This window comes from Corylus avellana, chromosome 3 (assembly GCF_965113065.1).
Source record: "Corylus avellana chromosome 3, dhCorAvel1.hap1.2, whole genome shotgun sequence".
Taxonomy (NCBI): Eukaryota; Viridiplantae; Streptophyta; class Magnoliopsida; order Fagales; family Betulaceae; genus Corylus; species Corylus avellana.
In genome coordinates this window covers 9711142-9730109 of record NC_142492.1, presented here as the reverse complement: position 1 = coordinate 9730109, position 18968 = coordinate 9711142, and the positions used below count along the sequence as shown (strand labels likewise).

At 32.8% G+C, this 18968-nt stretch overlaps 1 protein-coding gene across 1 annotated transcript; it reads left to right on the top strand.

Annotated features, from left to right (window-relative positions):
• The first annotated feature begins 7476 nt into the window (after positions 1-7476).
• Positions 7477-14084, top strand: LOC132174363 (SPX domain-containing membrane protein At4g22990-like). Its single transcript, XM_059586031.1, has 9 exons — positions 7477-7505; positions 7864-7966; positions 8076-8180; positions 8361-8818; positions 9610-9911; positions 10244-10452; positions 11227-11417; positions 11580-11713; positions 13806-14084. Exons 1-9 carry the CDS (start codon positions 7477-7479, stop codon positions 14042-14044), a joined length of 1770 nt encoding a protein of 589 aa, XP_059442014.1. The 3' UTR covers positions 14045-14084.
• Positions 14085-18968: the final 4884 nt, after the last annotated feature.

The window sequence follows — 18968 nt, the reverse complement described above, 5'->3', positions numbered from 1 at the left end:
ATACAAAATAAGCAGTCGTGCCAAGGTTGTTGGTTATTGGTCAAGATAAAGAAGAAACATCCTAGCTCTACCTAACTTAAAAAAAGAAAAGAAAGGCATCCTAGTTCTACCTAACTTAAATTACATATGAGAATGTTTTAAATATATATTTTATTTAAATAATAATTCATTGTGATATGATAACATTATGGGTAGCATTGCTTGTGTTAAATGATATTTTTCTTTTAAATGGCTGACATAGAAAGTCACTTAAAACGTATCATATTAATTTTTGTAAAATAAATGTGATAAATAAATATGAAAAGTAGCATTATTCTAAAACGATTCCTTGTGGTGTTCTGCTTATCATACGTAAATATTATTTTCTAAAAAATATATGAGGGGCCGGTGGGGTAAGTTTTTTTTTTTTTTAGAAAACAATATCCACTTAGGATGAGGAGAACACCATGAGGAACCCTAGCGAGAAAACCAGTTTAATCTGGTGTAGGATGAGGTGAGAGAAAATGAAAGAGAGTTTGTTTTTGGCAAGACAAATCCATTACCAAACAACTCAAAATATAAAACACTTATTAAAATACAAAAATAATTTTCACTTTTAAAATACTTAAAAAAAAAAAAAAAAAATTAAGTTCGTGTCGCACGGGTAGCCAGCTGGGCAAACTTTGACTCAAAATGATTTAAATATGCTTGACAAAATCGCCATGTGACCGGTTAGGTACGCAGGAGCTCTAGGGCAGGACCGCAGAATTTTTGTAAACTTTTTGAGGGGTTTTTTTACTTTTCTGGGGCAAAGCTTGGCACTATAAAATTTTGATTATAATAGAATTTAATCATTTTAAGTTTGCTTGATTGTTTATTTAATATGTAAAAATGAAATTTATAATAATTTTAATCCTTGAACTCTACTTTCTTTCTTTTTTTCTCTTTCTATTTAGTGCGGAAAAAAGAGTACTATTACAAAGAGGCCCGTTTTTGCCGCTCCTAAATCTAATAGAGCAGAGAAAATGAGAATGAGTAATAATACTTTTAAATATAAGGTATGAAGTGGCCCATTTTATTATTTGGTGCGGACATAATTCATGTATAAATTTGAATTTCAAGAATAAAGGGAACTACAAATACCAAAATATTTTTCACCCTAAAATCTTAGAAATGTGCTCTAGGGTTGTCCAAATGTCCAGTTAGTCATTCAAATTGCGGCCTATTTAGGCAACCAATTGAACGACGGCAGTAACCTCATATGCACTTCTACATAGATTTTATCAAAACTCTCTCTTATTTATTACTCGAATAGTTTGTAATTTGGTCTGTCAATTACAAGAGATCTTAACACTCTATCTTGCTTAGCAAAAGCCTGAAGTAAAGAGCCCTTTCAAGCATCGTATCACTCTTACACAAAGTCAAAGTTACCATGAAGGCCAAGTTTTCAAGTCCCATCCTTGAAGCTTAATTAATTCCAATGATACCATAAGATTTATTGTCCACACATCAAAGTAAAATGAAACATGCCCTTAACGATTGTTAAAAATGTTAAAAATGTCAAAACACTTTTTTTTTTTTTAAAAAAAAAAATTGTACCACAAAATAAGTTTCCTAAAAGCAGGCTTTTTCAATCCGTTAACTAGCTTAGGTAGACTCATTCTCAGTAAAGCCCTAAAGGCTGACCAAACTTAACTTGATCAAGAAGGACATGTTAAAGTATTAATAAGTGATTAAATTTACTTCTTCCAATAAGCTTAAGCTTTTGGGATAACTGGTAATTTAACATGGTATCAGCGCATAAAAAGTGAAATAAGGGTTGTATCTACTATATTTTAGTCCTGACACATGGATTATTGGCATCTGTCTATTTTCTGGAGTTCAAAAATGTGTGTCTAACCGAGTGAGGTCACCGAATCAAATCCATTAGCTTATAAACCACTCTCCTAACCAACAACACGCGAGAAAACACTTCATAAAAAAGGAGTTGAATTACTTTGATGTATGTTCAATATTTCTAGCCAAACAATCTCATTTTTTATTATCTTAGAGTTCTTTTCATTCACTCGAAAAACTTCGACTTAAACATCAAAGTGACCTTTTACTAAACCCAATAAAACCATTTGTGCTTGACCTTTCTTGTTTTTATAAATAATCTTAATTAAAAATTTAACTTGCGATCAATTCTTAAAAATAAATAATAATAATAATAATAATAAACATTGACGAAAGTAGCCGTTATCTTTTCTTTTCTTTCTTTCTTTCTTTCTTTTCTTTTCTTTTCTATATATATATATATATATATATATATTTTTTTTTTTTCATTTGGTGCGTTCATGCTTGCAAGTTTGAAGCCTTGGATTTTCGTACAAGTCATCGCTCCGACGTTAATAATTCGTAAGTGCAAATGTCAGACATGCTTGTGTTGAATTCACATTTTCGTCGTCTCCTTCCTCCAAATCCAAGACTTGGGAAAAAACGTTGCTGCTCCTTACTCACAAAGTCAAGCTGGGAATAAACGTGCTGGGAAAAAAACGTTGCTGCTCCTTACTCACGAAGTCAAGCTGGGAAAAAACGTTGCTGCTTCTTACTCACAAAGTCAAGCTGTCAAGATCATGTAGATACATGCACCTATCATGTAGATACATACACCTATCTGCATTGGCATGCTTTTCAGTATCACCCTCCAATTAATCATAAATTATTGATGTAATGTTTTCCTGAACTGAACATGGTAAAAAAAAAAAAAAGAGGCATCTTCAATTCAATGCTTCCCATCTTTCTAGAGAAGTGGAGATTACGAGATCGAGTTTTTTTATTTTTTTTTTAATTTTATTTTTCTTCTCTTCTCTTATACAAACATGTTATATATATATATATATATATATCCGAACTGAACATGGTAAAAAAAAAGGCATCTTCAATTCAATGCTTCCCGTCCTTTTGTCCTAATAGGTATTTCAATCGGTTGGAGATGCGGAGATTACAAGATCGAATTCCCTTTTTTCTTTCTATTCCCTTGTAATTTCTAAAAAATAATTACAAATTATTTTTGGCATAAAATAATTTCTAAAAAATATGGATTTATCGGTAAAACGTAATATAGGGAGTGGAGGATAAGAGTATTCCCAGCAGCTTTCTCGTCATTTTTCATACATTTAAGGATCCAAACTACTTTTGCTTTCCTATGTCAAAATACACCCCAATAGCTTCCCTTAATCATTCACTATATCATTAAAATATTTATTTATTTTAATTATATTATTTATATGAGAGGAGAGATGAGAAAGAATTGTGAGAGGAGAGGGGAGAGAAGAGAGAGAATCATTTTTTTTTAATATTTTAATAATCATAAGAATTGTAATAGTAGAACCCAAAACATTGGGTTCCACTGTAGCAATCTTAATGTTTATGATTTATTTAGGAAGTCTGTTGTGTGATATTTTTTGCGATTTTTTGAACATATTTCTTAAACTTAGGAAACAAACTCCCTTATAAAGAGTCTGCTGAGAATGCTCGCAAAAGGATGGGAGGTTAGAAAACCCTTTTCTTGTACAAATTGGTTAAAGATTTTCCTTTCGTCAAATAGAAGCAAAGAGAGATATTCCGGGATCCCATTAATTATTGGGTTTTATCCCAACAAAGTATGCACAAAAGAGAGCGACATGTCGATATGTAATCATAATCACATGATCTCCTTTATTAAGTTGTCAATTGAATCACACACGCAGACGAATGAACGTATCATAACATGCCAATAAACATGGCCATGGGTTAGCTAGCTAGGGTAAGTCCTAATAAATTAGGATACGAAATTAAAAAGGTTAAAGTTGATAAATTTAATCTGTTTAATTGAAATGATTGAGTTAGAGTAGACCTATATTATCTTATATTCATATTAATTTCGACACGACCCGAACCCGATACATGACAATTTTTAACATGATTCGCAAATTCAATACAAACTTAATACAAAATTAAAGAATTATGGTTAATGAATTGAGAAGTGCTATTCATCTCAAATTTTCTTTCCAAAAGTTAGTTCTCAAATGATGTGTCACCATCTCATGAGATTTATTATTTTGGAAAATGTGTCACCAACTCATGAGATGGTGACACATCATTTGAAATAAAAATTTGAGATGTCTAGCATTTTTCAAATGAATTTGACTTGTTTAATTACTTAAACCCAACACATGAACTTGAATCATCGCCCATAATTTTGGACGTTTAGAATATTTGCTTTAATAATAAACAAATAAAAAACAAAAGAAAGAACAAAAAAAATTTAACAAACTTGGCCTTGGGGATTCACAACATTGATACAAGATCTTTTAAGAGCATCTCTAGCAGTAAGATGTATTCTACCTAGTCAAAAAACACAATTCTCTATTTTAGCTAATTATTTTTTAATATCAACTCCAACAGATTCTTTATTTTATTAAATATTATTTTTTAATCTTTTTATTTTTTTGGAGCTGCGACTGTTTTTGCATCATCTTGTGTGTTATTTTTATTTATTTTTATTTTTTCATTTTTAGTTTGTCAATTATATGCATGCTATTCAATTTTTTTTGGGGAGTTTTTGGTGATCATTCAAAAGACTTGAATTTGTATCATAAATTCATGAACAGAGAAGAGAGAAGAGAGAGAAACGTTGAGGGAAGGAGAGAAGAGAGAAGAGAGAGAAACGTTGAGGGAAAGAGAGAAGAGAGAAAATAATGTGAAAATAATATTATATTCAACAATCTAGTGTGCTACAGTGAATAGCAATATGAAGCTATTCACTGTAGCAGTTAAGGTATAATAGCTAATATGAAGCTATTCTGTTGGAGCAAAAAAAAAAGACAAAAATAGCTAAATGTAGCTAATATCTCTCTTTTAGCTACACTGCTTTAGATGCTCTAAGATTATTCAACTACTTCCACAGCAACACTCACATGCTTAACTACCACTAATGGGTTCCACCAACCACGCTCATTTGACTCATCCAACGGTGGATCGCTAGGGTAAACCAGAACCTGCAATGAAGCAGTCAAATTGGTAAGCATTTTTCATTATTAGCAGTCTCGTCAAATTTTATTTATCAAAATAATTAAAAAATATATAAATTTTTTATTTTAACTATTCAATTTTTTAGAGCATTTCCAACCGCCTTATTATTTTAACAGTCCACTTTTACGATTCTATTTAAATATTTGTTTCTTATTTCTTTAACTATTAAAGGAGGAGAGAGAAACAAAAAAGAAAAAGGGGGAAAGAAAAATAATTATTTTTATTCATCTGGTGAGTAAATTAATAGTGAGTACTGTGCCCTCACTATATATATATATATATATATATATATATATATATATATTGTCAAATTGGTGAGGCTGAGAATGAAGGTTTTAAGTCTATTTTACCAAATTAGCTCACTAAAATAACCAAAAGTATATATTTTTTTATTATTATTTTAACTACTCACTTTTGTTGATCACCCCATCAGTCTCACTATGTTATCAATCAACTTTCACAATTTTATTTAAATATTATTTTTTAAAGATTTGTTTACTTTTTTCTCTAACTATTAAAGGATGCGAGAGAAATAAAAAACAAAAAGAGATAAAAATTACTTTTTTATTCAATAGGTGAGTGAACAGCACTCACTATTCACTCACAATTTTTTTTCATTAAAATTATGAGACCGAAATTGAGAGTTTTTAACTACTTTTATTAAATTGTCTCATCAAACTAACCAAAAAAATAATTATGGTGAGGCAGCAAATACTGGTCTATAAGTTTATAACGCATAAATAGTGTGCTTTGCATCGTAATAAAATGGATCAAGTAAATCCACATGATAAAGTTAGGTGATTTTCGTGGAGATCCGTGCATTTGACAATTTGATTAAGAAGTGAACTGATTGAGATTGCAATTGTTCAGTAATAAAGTACTAACTTAATAATTAAATTTATTATTATTATTTTTTTTTATCATTTTAAACTTAATTTTAGATAAGTCAATTTTTGAACAAAAGTCCAAAGTTTAAACTTTAAGGACACGTATAATATGTAGAATAGACCTATAATGAAATGTTATTTTTATGGAATAATATTTATTTTTGGAAAATGCTAAAGACCCAACTATTTTGCCCAACTTGAGGCCAACTTTTGCCTTATTTTTTAATTTAAAAAATAACAAAATAAAAAAAAAAAAAAAGTTTCTGGAGCAATAATTTTTATTTTGGTATTTTTTTAAAAATAAAAACTGTATTTTGCTTCAAAAACTTTTTCCTTATTTATTAATTTAAAAAATAACAAAATAAAAACTTAAAAAAGTTTCTTTTATTATTTTTAATTTTTTACGCCACATGGCGTATTATGGGAGTGACACGTGCTAATTTCATTGATTGAACTAACGGAGATAGTAATTCTGTCTTTTTCCATAGGTTGGGTACTAGATTTGTACGGCTTTAAAACTCAGGGAGGAAAAAATCAAAAAGTGCAAACTCAGGTACCAAAAATGTTATTAACCCTAAAATATAATTTAAATAATATTTAAACAGTAAAAAAAAAAAAAAAAAAAAGGAAAAATATAAAAAAGCCCTCCAAACTACCAGCTGTTTTCGATTTAGCCCCCTAATGTTTCAAAAGTGATAAAGTAGCTCTCCAAATTACCAAACTATTGTATTTTGGCCATTCCGTTAGTTAAAACCGCCAGTTTGGACGGAAACTGCAAGACGACGTCGTTTTGTTACGGGTAAGTTACTACAATGCCCTTTTATGAAAAAAAAATTTTTTGGGAAAAATATAAAAAAGCCCCCCAAACTACCAGCCGTTTTCATTTTAGCCCCCTAATGTTTAGAAAGTGATAAAGTAGCCCCCTAACTACTAAACAGTTGCAATTTGGCCACTCTGTTAGTCATCACCATCAAATATGATGGAAAATTGAAAACTACATTGTTTTGGCAAGGGTAAGTTACTAAAATGCCATTTTAGAAAAAAAAATCATATTAAAACAAGCACGCAAAACGGCTCCGTTTTGCTTGAAATTAGGGTTTCCTTCAACTTACCAAAACGGCGCCGTTTTGGTAAGTGTTAGGAATTAAAAGAAAAAATCTTAGACCCCACACACAAAAAACCCCAACCCCAATTTATCTCTCTCTCCCAAATTGCCGGCCACCACGTCATTCTATCCTCGACAACCTTCTCCCTCAAGTGAAAAAAACGCAATGTCCCTCTCTCTCTCTCTCTCTTTCTCAAAATCGGCTGCCCCTGCCACCACCATCCATCACCATCCTAAACGCAAGTGGGGTTTAGGGTTTTTTCTTTTAATTCCTAACACTTACCAAAACGGCGCCATTTTGGTAAGTGTAAGGAAACCCTAATTTCAAGCAAAATGGCACCGTTTTGCTTGCTTGTTTTAATATTATTTTTTTTTTTCAAAAATGGCATTTTGGTAACTTACTATTGCCAAAACGACGTAGTTTTAACTTTTTCATCATGTTTGATAGTAATGACTAATGGAGTCGCCAAATTGCAACTGTTTGGTAGTTTGGGAGCTACTTTATCACTTTCTGAACATTAGGGGGCTAAAATGAAAACGGTTGGTAGTTTGGGAGGCTTTTTTATATTTTTCCCAATTTTTTTTTTCATAAAAGGGCATTGTAGTAACTTACCCGTAACAAAACGACGTCGTTTTGCAATTTCGGTCCAAATTGACGGTTTTTACTAACGGAGTGGCTAAAATGCAATAATTTGGTAGTTTGGGGGGCTACTTTATCACTTTTGAAATATTAGGGGGCTAAATCGAAAACGGCTGGTAGTTTAGGGGGCTGTTTTATATTTTTTTCAAAAAAAAATTATAACACTGGGGTGCACACTGTTCATGCACGCACGTCAGTGTTAAGTTTGATAAACGCCTTGGTTATAGATTCAGTAATGATTATGTCAAAACACGAGCAAATCATCCTTACTCCCAACTGCAGCAGGTGTTCAAGCATGTGGTATTGTGTTGATGTTGGAGACATTCTTTTCCTATTTAACCTTTGAAAACTTCTAAAACTATTGTCCCTGGATTTATGGAACTTTACTGACAGATAATGGAACCTGCAGGGCATAGGGGCTGTTGTGGGAGCCATATCACGCAATCTTCATGAACTTCAGGACCGTCAAGGAAGCTACTTATCAATATATGATCATCCTTCCCTTCCCCTTCAGGTTTCTGTTGCATATACTCGAAGCAACCTGCTCAAATTTTCATGGGTTTTTTCAGTGTGTTTTCTCACTCCCTGTTGCAAACACATACACACACACACACACACACACATGTATTTGGCTGGGAGGCAGTCATAAAGCTGGTGAGTTACTATGGTATTTACTAGGTTATTTAATCTGCAGTATCCTGTCGTTGATTCAATAAAAGCAGCAGTGGACAGGTTAACCCACTCAACAAATTTCCTCAACTTTTTGGCGCAACATGCACTCATTATGCCAGAAGAGCTACCTCCTCCTCCTATTGAGGAACGGGTTGATGATAAGGAATACCATTTTATGTCACTTCTCTTGAACTTGGCGAACACATTTCTTTATATGGTCAATACATATATTGTTGTCCCTACAGCAGATGACTACTCCATGAGCCTTGGAGCTGCAGCAACAGTTTGTGGCATTGTGATTGGGGCAATGGCAGTTGCACAGGTTTTTTCATCAGTGTATTTTAGTGCGTGGTCAAATAAATCATACTTCAAACCTCTTGTATTTAGCAGTATAGTTCTTTTCGTGGGAAACATCATGTACGCATTGGCTTATGATCTCAATTCAATAGCAGTTCTCCTAATCGGTCGTCTTTTCTGTGGGTAAGTAGTCTTATTCTTCTTCTTGTGTCACTGCTTGATAGGAATAACTTCATGCATGTGCTTTTGTGCATTTTTTTGAGACTGATCTTTACATGCTAGCATGAGGCATGCAAACATGCTGATTAGGAAATCTAAGCTTTTAAATTTTTTTTGCAGCTATGCTTAATAAAAATGTCTTGAAGTTTGTGTTCTGTGTTAACTTACATACCATACACAGACAACCATACACAAAGAGACATGCATATATTTCTATCAGTTATTATCAAATCAGATTGGTCATATATGCAGACACACATACACAGAGAGATGTGCACGTGTTTTGAGGAGAAATTTAACTGGTGTTAGGACTTCGAGCCTATACAGAACTTGTGTACCCAAATTATCGGCTTTACAACATAAAGGGATTGATTATTAAAACAAAGCATGACAGGACATAGCTTTTCTCCCATAGCAAGTAGAAAAATTTTCATTTCACCAAACTGTTTTGCTATTGTTGTAGATTTATGTTGCTATGAAAATACATGCAACAAGATTTGTTTCTTCTCTGTTATTGAGGCACACCATATTGCTAATTGTCTGGTCACAAGAAACTTGAAACCATTTAGTGGTTATAGAAAAGACTCGGAGTTCATTTTTGTCATACTGGAGTGCAGTACCTGATCTTAAATTATTATTAGAAGACTCAAATTTAACTTCAAGCTAGAAATAGTATAAGGTGGTAAGATTTAGAGATTCTATTATATTTATACTTCGTTATATGTATTAACAAAGTCACACTTTACAAATTGCAGACTGGGTTCTGCCCGAGCTGTTAACCGGAGGTATATTAGTGACTGCGTGCCACTGAAATACCGCATGCAAGCATCAGCGGGTTTTGTTAGTGCCAGCGCTCTCGGAATGGCTTGTGGTCCTGCTCTAGGTGGTTTTCTTCAAACTAATTTCAGGATCTACAAGCTTACGTTCAATGAAGAGACTTTGCCTGGCTGGGTTATGGCTGTTGCCTGGCTTGTATACTTAATTTGGTTGTGTATCTCATTTAAAGAACCTTCTCGTGAGATTGAGGAGAATAGTATACGACAGGAATCTAATGCTGGTATGTTCATTTATATGGTGCTACTTTTTGGTTGAGATCTTGCACATATCCAATCCTGTCAATGTACGTTAGATCATTCTTAAGCTGAATGGAAGCATTAACACTTTAATGTGACCATAGCTATTCGAATAGTTTTCTTTTAGAAATTATTTTGACATTGTAGAAACTTTAAAAATTAGTTAAATTCCAAAAGACACAATCAATCTGTAAATCGCTTGGTGATTTACTTGTTGATCATTTTTTTGAAGTAACAAAAACTGTCACTTTTAACAATAATGTTCTCTTAGAAATGTTTAGAAACGTTTATTCTGATGGTGGACTTTGGATGACAGAAGCAATAGAGAATGATTCACTTGAGAGCGGACCTAAACAACCATTGCTTATTAGTTCAGAAGACAAGCAACAAGATGAAGATGGGGAGCAAGAATGTGATGAAGATGGGGAGCAAGAATGTGATGAAAGTGAAGAAGTTTGTGAGGATTCTCACCGCGCAGCTACTTCAATTAGATCAGCATATAGACTACTTACTCCCTCTGTAAAGGTATTTAAATGACTCTGAACTTTATATGACTTTCTGAAAAATTGATAAAATAAGGTATACCTTTGATATTGCCATTTAAATGAAAAATAACTTCATAGTTGCCATACAGACATGGTTTTGTTTTTTAAAAAGGATAAATATTGTTCTTTTATCTTTCCTCCTTTTTTCTTAAAAAGAAGAAGGTTGAAATACATTTTTACTAGATTGCCAAAAAATATTTATGTCGATGGATTTATAAACTTGTTAATCAGCTGAGTGTCAATATTGCTACTTCACTTATTCTTTAGAATGCAGCTAGAATTCCAGTTGCGTGTGAAATATAATTAGAAGTTGGATATGTTCTTCTGCTTCTTTATTAGAATTTGGTATGCTAATATGCTTTACTCAAACGCATAGTTTAGATGAATTATGCGATCAGATTTCACATCCTGCATCAGGAACTTTTGTTTTTAATTCAGCTCGGTGAAGTGGAACCGCACCAATGAATTTGCTTCTTGCATTATTTGACTTATTCAAGATAATAGAGAATTACAATTGAGCTGCTGTTGATTAAACAACTAAGATCCTCCCAATTATCTTCTGGTCACTGTCATGTAGTTTATTACTCCAAGCCAGTAGATTGAGTTAAAATCATTGAGAAGTTTTTTTTTTTTTTTTTTTCTCTCTCTCTAAATCTTCTTCTCAATTGTATATTTTCTGCCATTAATCATTGGTTGGAGCTGAAACTCTACAAACTTCTGCACTATGTATAATTGAAACTCTATGGTTCATCAGGTACAGTTATTGATATATTTCATGCTCAAATACGCAATGGAGATTTTACTTTCAGAATCTAGTGTCATTACCACATACTACTTTCAGTGGTCCACGAGCACAGTGGCGATTTTTCTTTTTTGCGTTGGCCTCACGGTTCTTCCAGTAAACATTGTTGTTGGAAACTACATTAGCAATATGTTTGAAGACAGGTAATTAGTAACGTGCTTTTGATCTCTAGTTTCTGTAATGCATTTAGTATCATTAATTTCTCCTGCCTCCACACTCACACGCAAAAGAAGTATGCGATCTAAAGTTCTGGATATGTTTCCCATAAACTGTTGATGCGATAATTCTCATTATTATGATTGCAGGCAAATCTTAATGGCATCTGAAATTATGGTTTGTATAGGCGTACTCCTGAGCTTCCATATATTTAGTCCATACACTGTGGCACAGTATGTCTGTTCAGGACTCATAATGTTTGTTTTTGCCGAAGTACTTGAAGGTGAGATATTGTTAAGTTTAATTACTTTGTTATTTATGGTAAGTGTCAAAATTCGGATTTGCATGAAAAGAGGAGGAAAAAAAAAACTGTTTGTAAGAGAGAGAAGAGGCGTGGAAAAACAAGAATGAATTTCATTAATTCTTAAGACCTTTCTGATACCATATGAAGATTAGGATTTGTCCAAAAAGGGGCTTCAAATTTGGCCAAATCAACTTTGGTTCCGGTAGGTGATGTGGATAATGTGGGTGATTTGGCTGGTGTCTTGGGTTGTGGTACGACCTCTTTGCCTTTGAAATATCTAGGTCTCCCTTTGGGGGCTTGCTTTAAGGCCAAGTCTATTTGGGATGACACTATGGAAAAGATTAATCGCAGGTTGGCAAGTTGGAAAATGATGTATCTTTCTAAGGGGGGTAGGGTCACTCTTATTAAGAGTACTCTCTCTAATCTTCCTACTTATTTTTTGTTTCTCTTCCCTTTACCTGTTTTTGTGGCCAAAGTGTATAGAGTAGCTTCAATGTGATTTTTTATGGGGTGGGTTAAGTGAAGAGTTTAAGTATCATCTGGTTAGTTGGGACAAGGTTTGTTCTCCTATCTCTGAGGGTGGGTTAGGGATCAAGAACCTGAGAGTGTTCAATCGAGCTTTGTTAGGGAAGTAGCTGTGGCGTTATGCACATGAGAGAGAGACCTGGTGGAGAATTGTCGTGGACACCAAGTTTGGTTCTGAGTGGGGTTGTTGACACTCTGTTGATACATTTAGGTCGCATGGGGTGGGGCTCATGAGGTATATTAGTAGGGGGTGGCGGTTGTTTTCTTGCCACACCAGATTTGATCTAGGTGATGGGTCCAAAATCAAATTCTGGAATGATGTGTGGTGTGGAGCCTCGACATTTAAGGAAGTTTTTCCAGGCCTGTACAACATAGCTAGTGTGAAGAATGTGTCTATTGCTGCTAACATGGATTTTACGAGTGGGTCCCTTCAATGGAATGTTAGTTTCATTTGGTTGGTTCACAATTGGGAACTGGAAGTGCTAGCTTCGTTCTATACTTTGTTGTATTCCCATAGAATGAGAAGGGAAAGGGAGGACAAAATTCGGAGGGTTTTGCCTAGTAAGTGGAAATTCGATGTTAGATCATTCTATAATATTCTTGCAATCAAAGAGGCTAGTCCTTTTCCTTGGAAGAGTATTTGGAATACAAAGGCCCATTCGAGAGTGGCTTTCTTCATTTGGACAGCAGTGTTAGGAAAGATTATTACCATTGACAATCTTAGAAAGAGAAATCTTATTGTGATCAACAGATGTTGCTTGTGCAAATCGGATGGGGAGTCTATTGATCATTTTCTTCTTCACTATGAGATTGCCTTTTCTTTATGGCATGCTATTTTCAGTCGGTTTGGGTTGTCGTGGGTCATGCCTTGTAGTGTGGCGGGTTTGTTTGATTGTTGGTGGTTAGGAGGTCGTTCTCGGAGTGCTATTGTGTGTAAAATGGTTCCTCTCTGCCTCATGTGGTGCTTATGGTTAGAAAGGAATGCGAGATGCTTTGAGGACCTCTAAGAGACCCTTGGAGGAGCTCACGCGGCCTTCTTTTATACTATTTTCACTTTGACAGCAGCTTGGCTCGCCCCATTAGTTATTTTGATTTCCTTGTTCTTTTTTCTTCTTATAGTTAGGTGTTTCTCTTGTGTACTTCCTGTATACTAGGGTTGCGCTCTTCTATGCTTTTTGATATATAATCATTACTTAGCAAACAAAAAAATCTATATATATACACACACATGAGGGAAAAATTACAAAAAAACAAGAAGTCAGAAACACCCTTTTTCCCTTTCAATACAATAATACATTTCTAACGATGACATGTATGAGAAGAGGAAAACTGCACATGATAAATCACCAAATTCCAATAAAATTAAATATTTGAAATAAATCAATGCAGTTTAGTACAAGCAGAGGAAGTGATCTTCTAAAGATGTTTTGTTTTTTGTTGGGCGAGGAGTATAATTCCTCGATCTCTGTGAATATTTGAATGTGCTCCTGAGTTCTTTGAGATCCTGACCATATTATATTATGACTTTCCTCTATCCTTGATCCAGGTGTTAACTTGGCACTCCTTTCTCGGGTCATGTCGTCCCGGCTTTCCCGTGGAACCTATAATGGTGGACTACTATCAACAGAAGCTGGGACAATTGCACGAGTGATCGCAGATGGCACGATAACCTTGGCCGGATACTTGGGGAATAGTCGACTCTTGAATGCCACCCTGCTTCCTTCACTCGTCATTTGCGTATCCTCCATTATTGCCACCTGCTACACCTACAACTCTCTCTATTGATTCGTAACTTCTATCAATCAGGTATATCCAGGCAGCGTATTCCCAGTCCCCATTAATATGCTCAATTTCTTCATTATTTTGTTTCTCAAGTATCATTGCTGTATATTGTAAGAAAACAAGCTCATTGATTTTCTTTTAATAAATCATTAGTCCTCTTGCTATGGAGGTACTTAAAGTTGCAAGTGCATGGAAACTAGGTTTGAATTATGACCCTTTGCTTTGATATCATATTAAATCATCAGTTATCCCAAAAATTTAAGTTGGGAAATAGTTGATTTAATTATTTGGTAATTTTATCTAAAAGGAAACTAAGGTTTACATTTATACCAATTGTTGCTTTGCCTACATGCTGTTACATCTTGTTTATTTGGGTTGAATGTTTGATTCATATTACTTAAAATAAAAGAAGGCCAGGTCATAGCTAGAAAACAAATCAAGAAAAAGAGAGAATTATGTTTTATACCTTTGGTTTGAAAAGAAAGATGCAGTTATATCGGTGACAAGTCAGCCAATTGAAGTCTGATGATATTGTGATATTTTAATTTCTTAATTTTAAATATATTTAAATAACAAAAATATAAAATGATGGATTTGAAATTTCTATCAGTTTAAATCCTACTAGTCTAATTTTTTTTTTTGAATTTCAAATTCTTCGTTCAAATACCACATGAAATAATATTTACTAATTTAACATGAATGGTTATGCTCTCTAGCTTGTATTCGTGCGGTAGACAAGAAAAAAGGGTTTTCATTTGGAAACATTGATTTGGCATTTCAATGGATCTTGAATTGAGAATTGGAAAATCCAATGCCAATTTAGATGTGGATATATAGCCCGATGCCAAAATCCATTTTTATGGATGACTAGAGTAGATTTGGAATTGACATTGACTTCCAAGTCTAAATGGACCCAAAGCCATAAATTAAATTCCAAATAAAATGTAAAAACGTGCCCTTGAAACTTCAATTATTTCAAAATTTTAAAGAGGGCTGCTAGGAGTATTACAATTTTATTACAAATTTTTTACAAATTGATGATATTTGTTTTTTCAAGTATGATAAAAAGCATTATATCTTAGTTGTATCTAATTTTTTTTATTTAATATACGGTTCGGGGAGGCTTAGTATTAGGATTAAAGGTCTGGGCTTTGAGTTAGGATTAAGGAGTATGGTTTTTCTTTTAAGATTTTTAGGGTTCAGAGCTTTTAAAGGTTTTTAGGGTTTAGTGTTCTTTGAGGTTTTAGGAAATTTTAATTATGTGATAACCATGAAGTTGGATCAAAGTCGCCCATTTAAACATATAAGATTTTTAATAAAAATTACATCCCACCGCCAAAGATATAACAATAATTGTAATTTTTCAAAATGATTAAGATTATTTAGAATTCTTAAAGTTTTTCAGTCGTTAATGGTTGTCTTCATTAGCCTTTTGAATTTTAATGGATGCCTTACTTAAAAACCAAAATAAATAAATAAATAAATAAAAGAACAGAAAGGAAGGAAAAAAAAAAAAAAAATCTGACAACATACTATTTTTTTAATTTAATTTTTAATGTTAGTATAGTCACTTTTTTTTTTTTTTTTTTTTTGGCCCATCAAAAGTTCATTGGGCATATGTGGGTTATAGTGCATTACTAAAGGTGTAAAGATATGCGCAACTTAATTCATTGGGACATGTCCCATCTTCCCCCACCTTCCACCCTCCCTCTACCACAATTAATTTGCTACTAAACATGCAAAATCATGGCAATGTGGTCCATAAAGTGGCATCCAAAAAGGAATCAATGGCTCAAGAGGAGAGAATATGATCCCGAGTTAATAGTAATTCAGGTCTTGCTCTTTAAAGTTGCTGCCATCTTCCGGCTTACATTGAAGTTGCCAGTCTAATATCCCTCCATTGTGTTAGATTTCAATTATATATAGCTGATCATTGGTTTGAATGATTACTTTAATTGAATGATCAAGGGTAGTGGTTCAGTGGCTTCAAGGTAATTTTTATGTGGTTAGGTAAATATTATAACATGAGTTCGACTTTCGCAATGAAAATTATCAATGTAGCGCTTGTGGTCCCATCATCCTACATTTTTTACTTAGGAAAAAAAAAAAAAAAAACACCCTGAGTAATGGTCTATGGAGACCAAAAATAGGAACATGTTTGATAAGTACACTTTTGACCCGATGATCCTATAATAAGGTTCAAGACTATTTTATTTCCGAAAAAGATGGCGTAAGAAAAACGGTTAAATATATTTAAGTTTCTTGAACTTTCAGCTATTTTCAAAAAAGCCACACAAACCAACAAGTGTGACACTTGGATACATTAAACTACAATTTTGAGTCAAATAAGTCACTCCATTAACTTTGACAGTTAGATTGGATGGAAAAATATTTCTTTTCCTATAATACTCTTATTTTCTTAAAATCCAATTTTAAAAAAACGGCAACACAACCCAAGGGTGGTTCGCCCACTTTAATATATTTTTTTTTTCTAAAATAGTCTTTTTTTTATACTGATTAATAATTATAAATAGTAAATTTGAATTTTCAATGATCAAAGTGAGCATTTTCAAAAAAAATTGGTCAAATTTGATTTTTTTTTTTTAATCCATTCTAACTATCAATAGTAATATAATGATTTTCTGTCACAAAATAATAAGTATCCCGTTTATTATGTCATAAATTATTTTTAAAAATGAAAATGACTGATAATTTAGAAATTCAAGAATATTTACCTTAAAAAAAGAAGAAAAAAAAAAAGATTTATCATTGTGATGCGAGATGTACTTTATTCGAGAAAAGACGGCGAAACTGTAAAGTCATGCTATTTATGAGAATTTAAATTTGTCGTGCTACCCAGGCGTTATATTTGTGACACACTGTCACACTCGTATTTCAATTACTTTAATAAACTATAAAGGAAGAAAAAGCAGCTTTGGAAAACTGGCCCAAAAGAAAGAGAATGGGGGCCCATCTCTTTTATTATCATAACCAACAATTCAGATTCCAGCAATCTGATGTTTCAATTACTAGCAAAAAAATTAATAATTAATGAGGTCTGTCTATTCAGTGAGCTGTTCGAGATTTATTCAAGTAAATAATTTCAAAAAATTTTTATTTTTTATATTTATTGTCTAAATTATATTTTCATCGGAGAAGTTCGAGGCTTTGGGATTCAGATATTTTAAATTTAAAAAAATTTTAGGGGATCTCAAGCCGAAGCTTTGTGAAATTAGGATGATTTTCATTTCATTTAAACTGGTGAATATCCAGTTAGTTATAATGGATGAGTATTTTTGTCCTTATAAATAATAAAAATATAAAAATATCCATTCACTACAACTAACTGAAATCTAAAAAGGATCGGGCTTTGTGAGTTTTTCCTTTCCATACAAAAGGGAGATAGAGGTTGCTGTAATTAATTCGGAGAACTGAAAATGCCGGCGAAGTTTTATCGGAATCCATCTAACAGTTAATGAAATTGATAAGGTTCCATTATGTAGCCACCAATTACAGCTGAACTACCTCTTCACAAGTAGTTGAATTTCATTAAATAAATTTAATTTTCATTATATATATATATATATATATATATAGTACCAATGTTTTTTTTTTAATTTTTTCTTTTCTTTTTAAAGCAAGTAAAATGTAGGAGTGAGCAATGACTATTCTATTTGGGTATGCTCTTTTAAGACTGATTAGGCCGTAGCTTAACACCAGTCTTACCGAGGACTCTAGTGACACCCAAGTCAATAGACGGGCTAATAACCCCAAGCGCTTTTCATTGCGAGATTCTAACTTGGGATCTAGCCCCCACTAAGACAACGCAAGTGTCACAAATGTGAATAGCTAAATATACAATGCATGGTATAATAGTCTTAATTAAAGACTCCCCAAAATATTAATCTCTTGATATTGTTAAAACAAATAAGCAAATTAATATACAATGCATAATATGATTCCTAAAAACTCTTTCTTCTTCTGTTTTTTCTAGCCTTATGCCTTCTTATGTAGGGAGATTTCAAAAAGTTCCCACTCATATAAACACACTCTTTGATTTATATGACTCAACACTCGTAGCTCATTTATGCATTATTGACAATATGAGTACTCTTCACACCCTTTTTTTTTTTTTTTCAAAGAAAAATAAATCTCAGAATTGGAAGGATATATGTATATTTAAGAAATTATGTACATTGATGCATTAGATACAAGATTGCTTGAATTTCCAAATTAGAATTGACACTAATCAACCAATCATGATTTGGTGATCTGTTTTCTTGATCAGTTTTGTTTAGAGTATAATTAAGAGCACCACAACTTTTATTAATAAGTTTTCTACAAACTGAATTTATAAATATTTATCCAAGAAAAATCAGACTTGTCGATTTAATTAGTTAATAGCCGACTTGTCAACTATACACTCTTAATTATTTAAAGGACCATCACATAAATTTGTTAAAAAGAAAAAAATCGTACTAAAATTTATCGTATCCCAAACGTACATTTTCCTTTTATTTATACTTTCAATATGTATGATTATCATAAATATGGAAAATTAATTTAAGCCAGATTGCTATATCCTAGAATATGGTATTTCCATGAAAACGAAACATGCATGAAAAATATACGAAAACTCAACAATGAGAGTAATTCTAGAAGTCCCTCTTAATTAAGTCTCTCTAAGAATAATGTGGTTATTAAAATCACCATTTAATCAAAATTCAATAATGATAAATCACAAGTCCAATGGTAATTTTAATAACCACATCATTCTTAGAGGAACTCAAGAGGAATACGAAAATGACTTGTAACATTACTCCAACAATGATGTTTACCGGCCGACTCCCATGACCTAAAATTCAGGCCCTATAAATCCAGTTATATATTAGATACCATAAATAAAACCCAACTGCCCCTCTCTCTC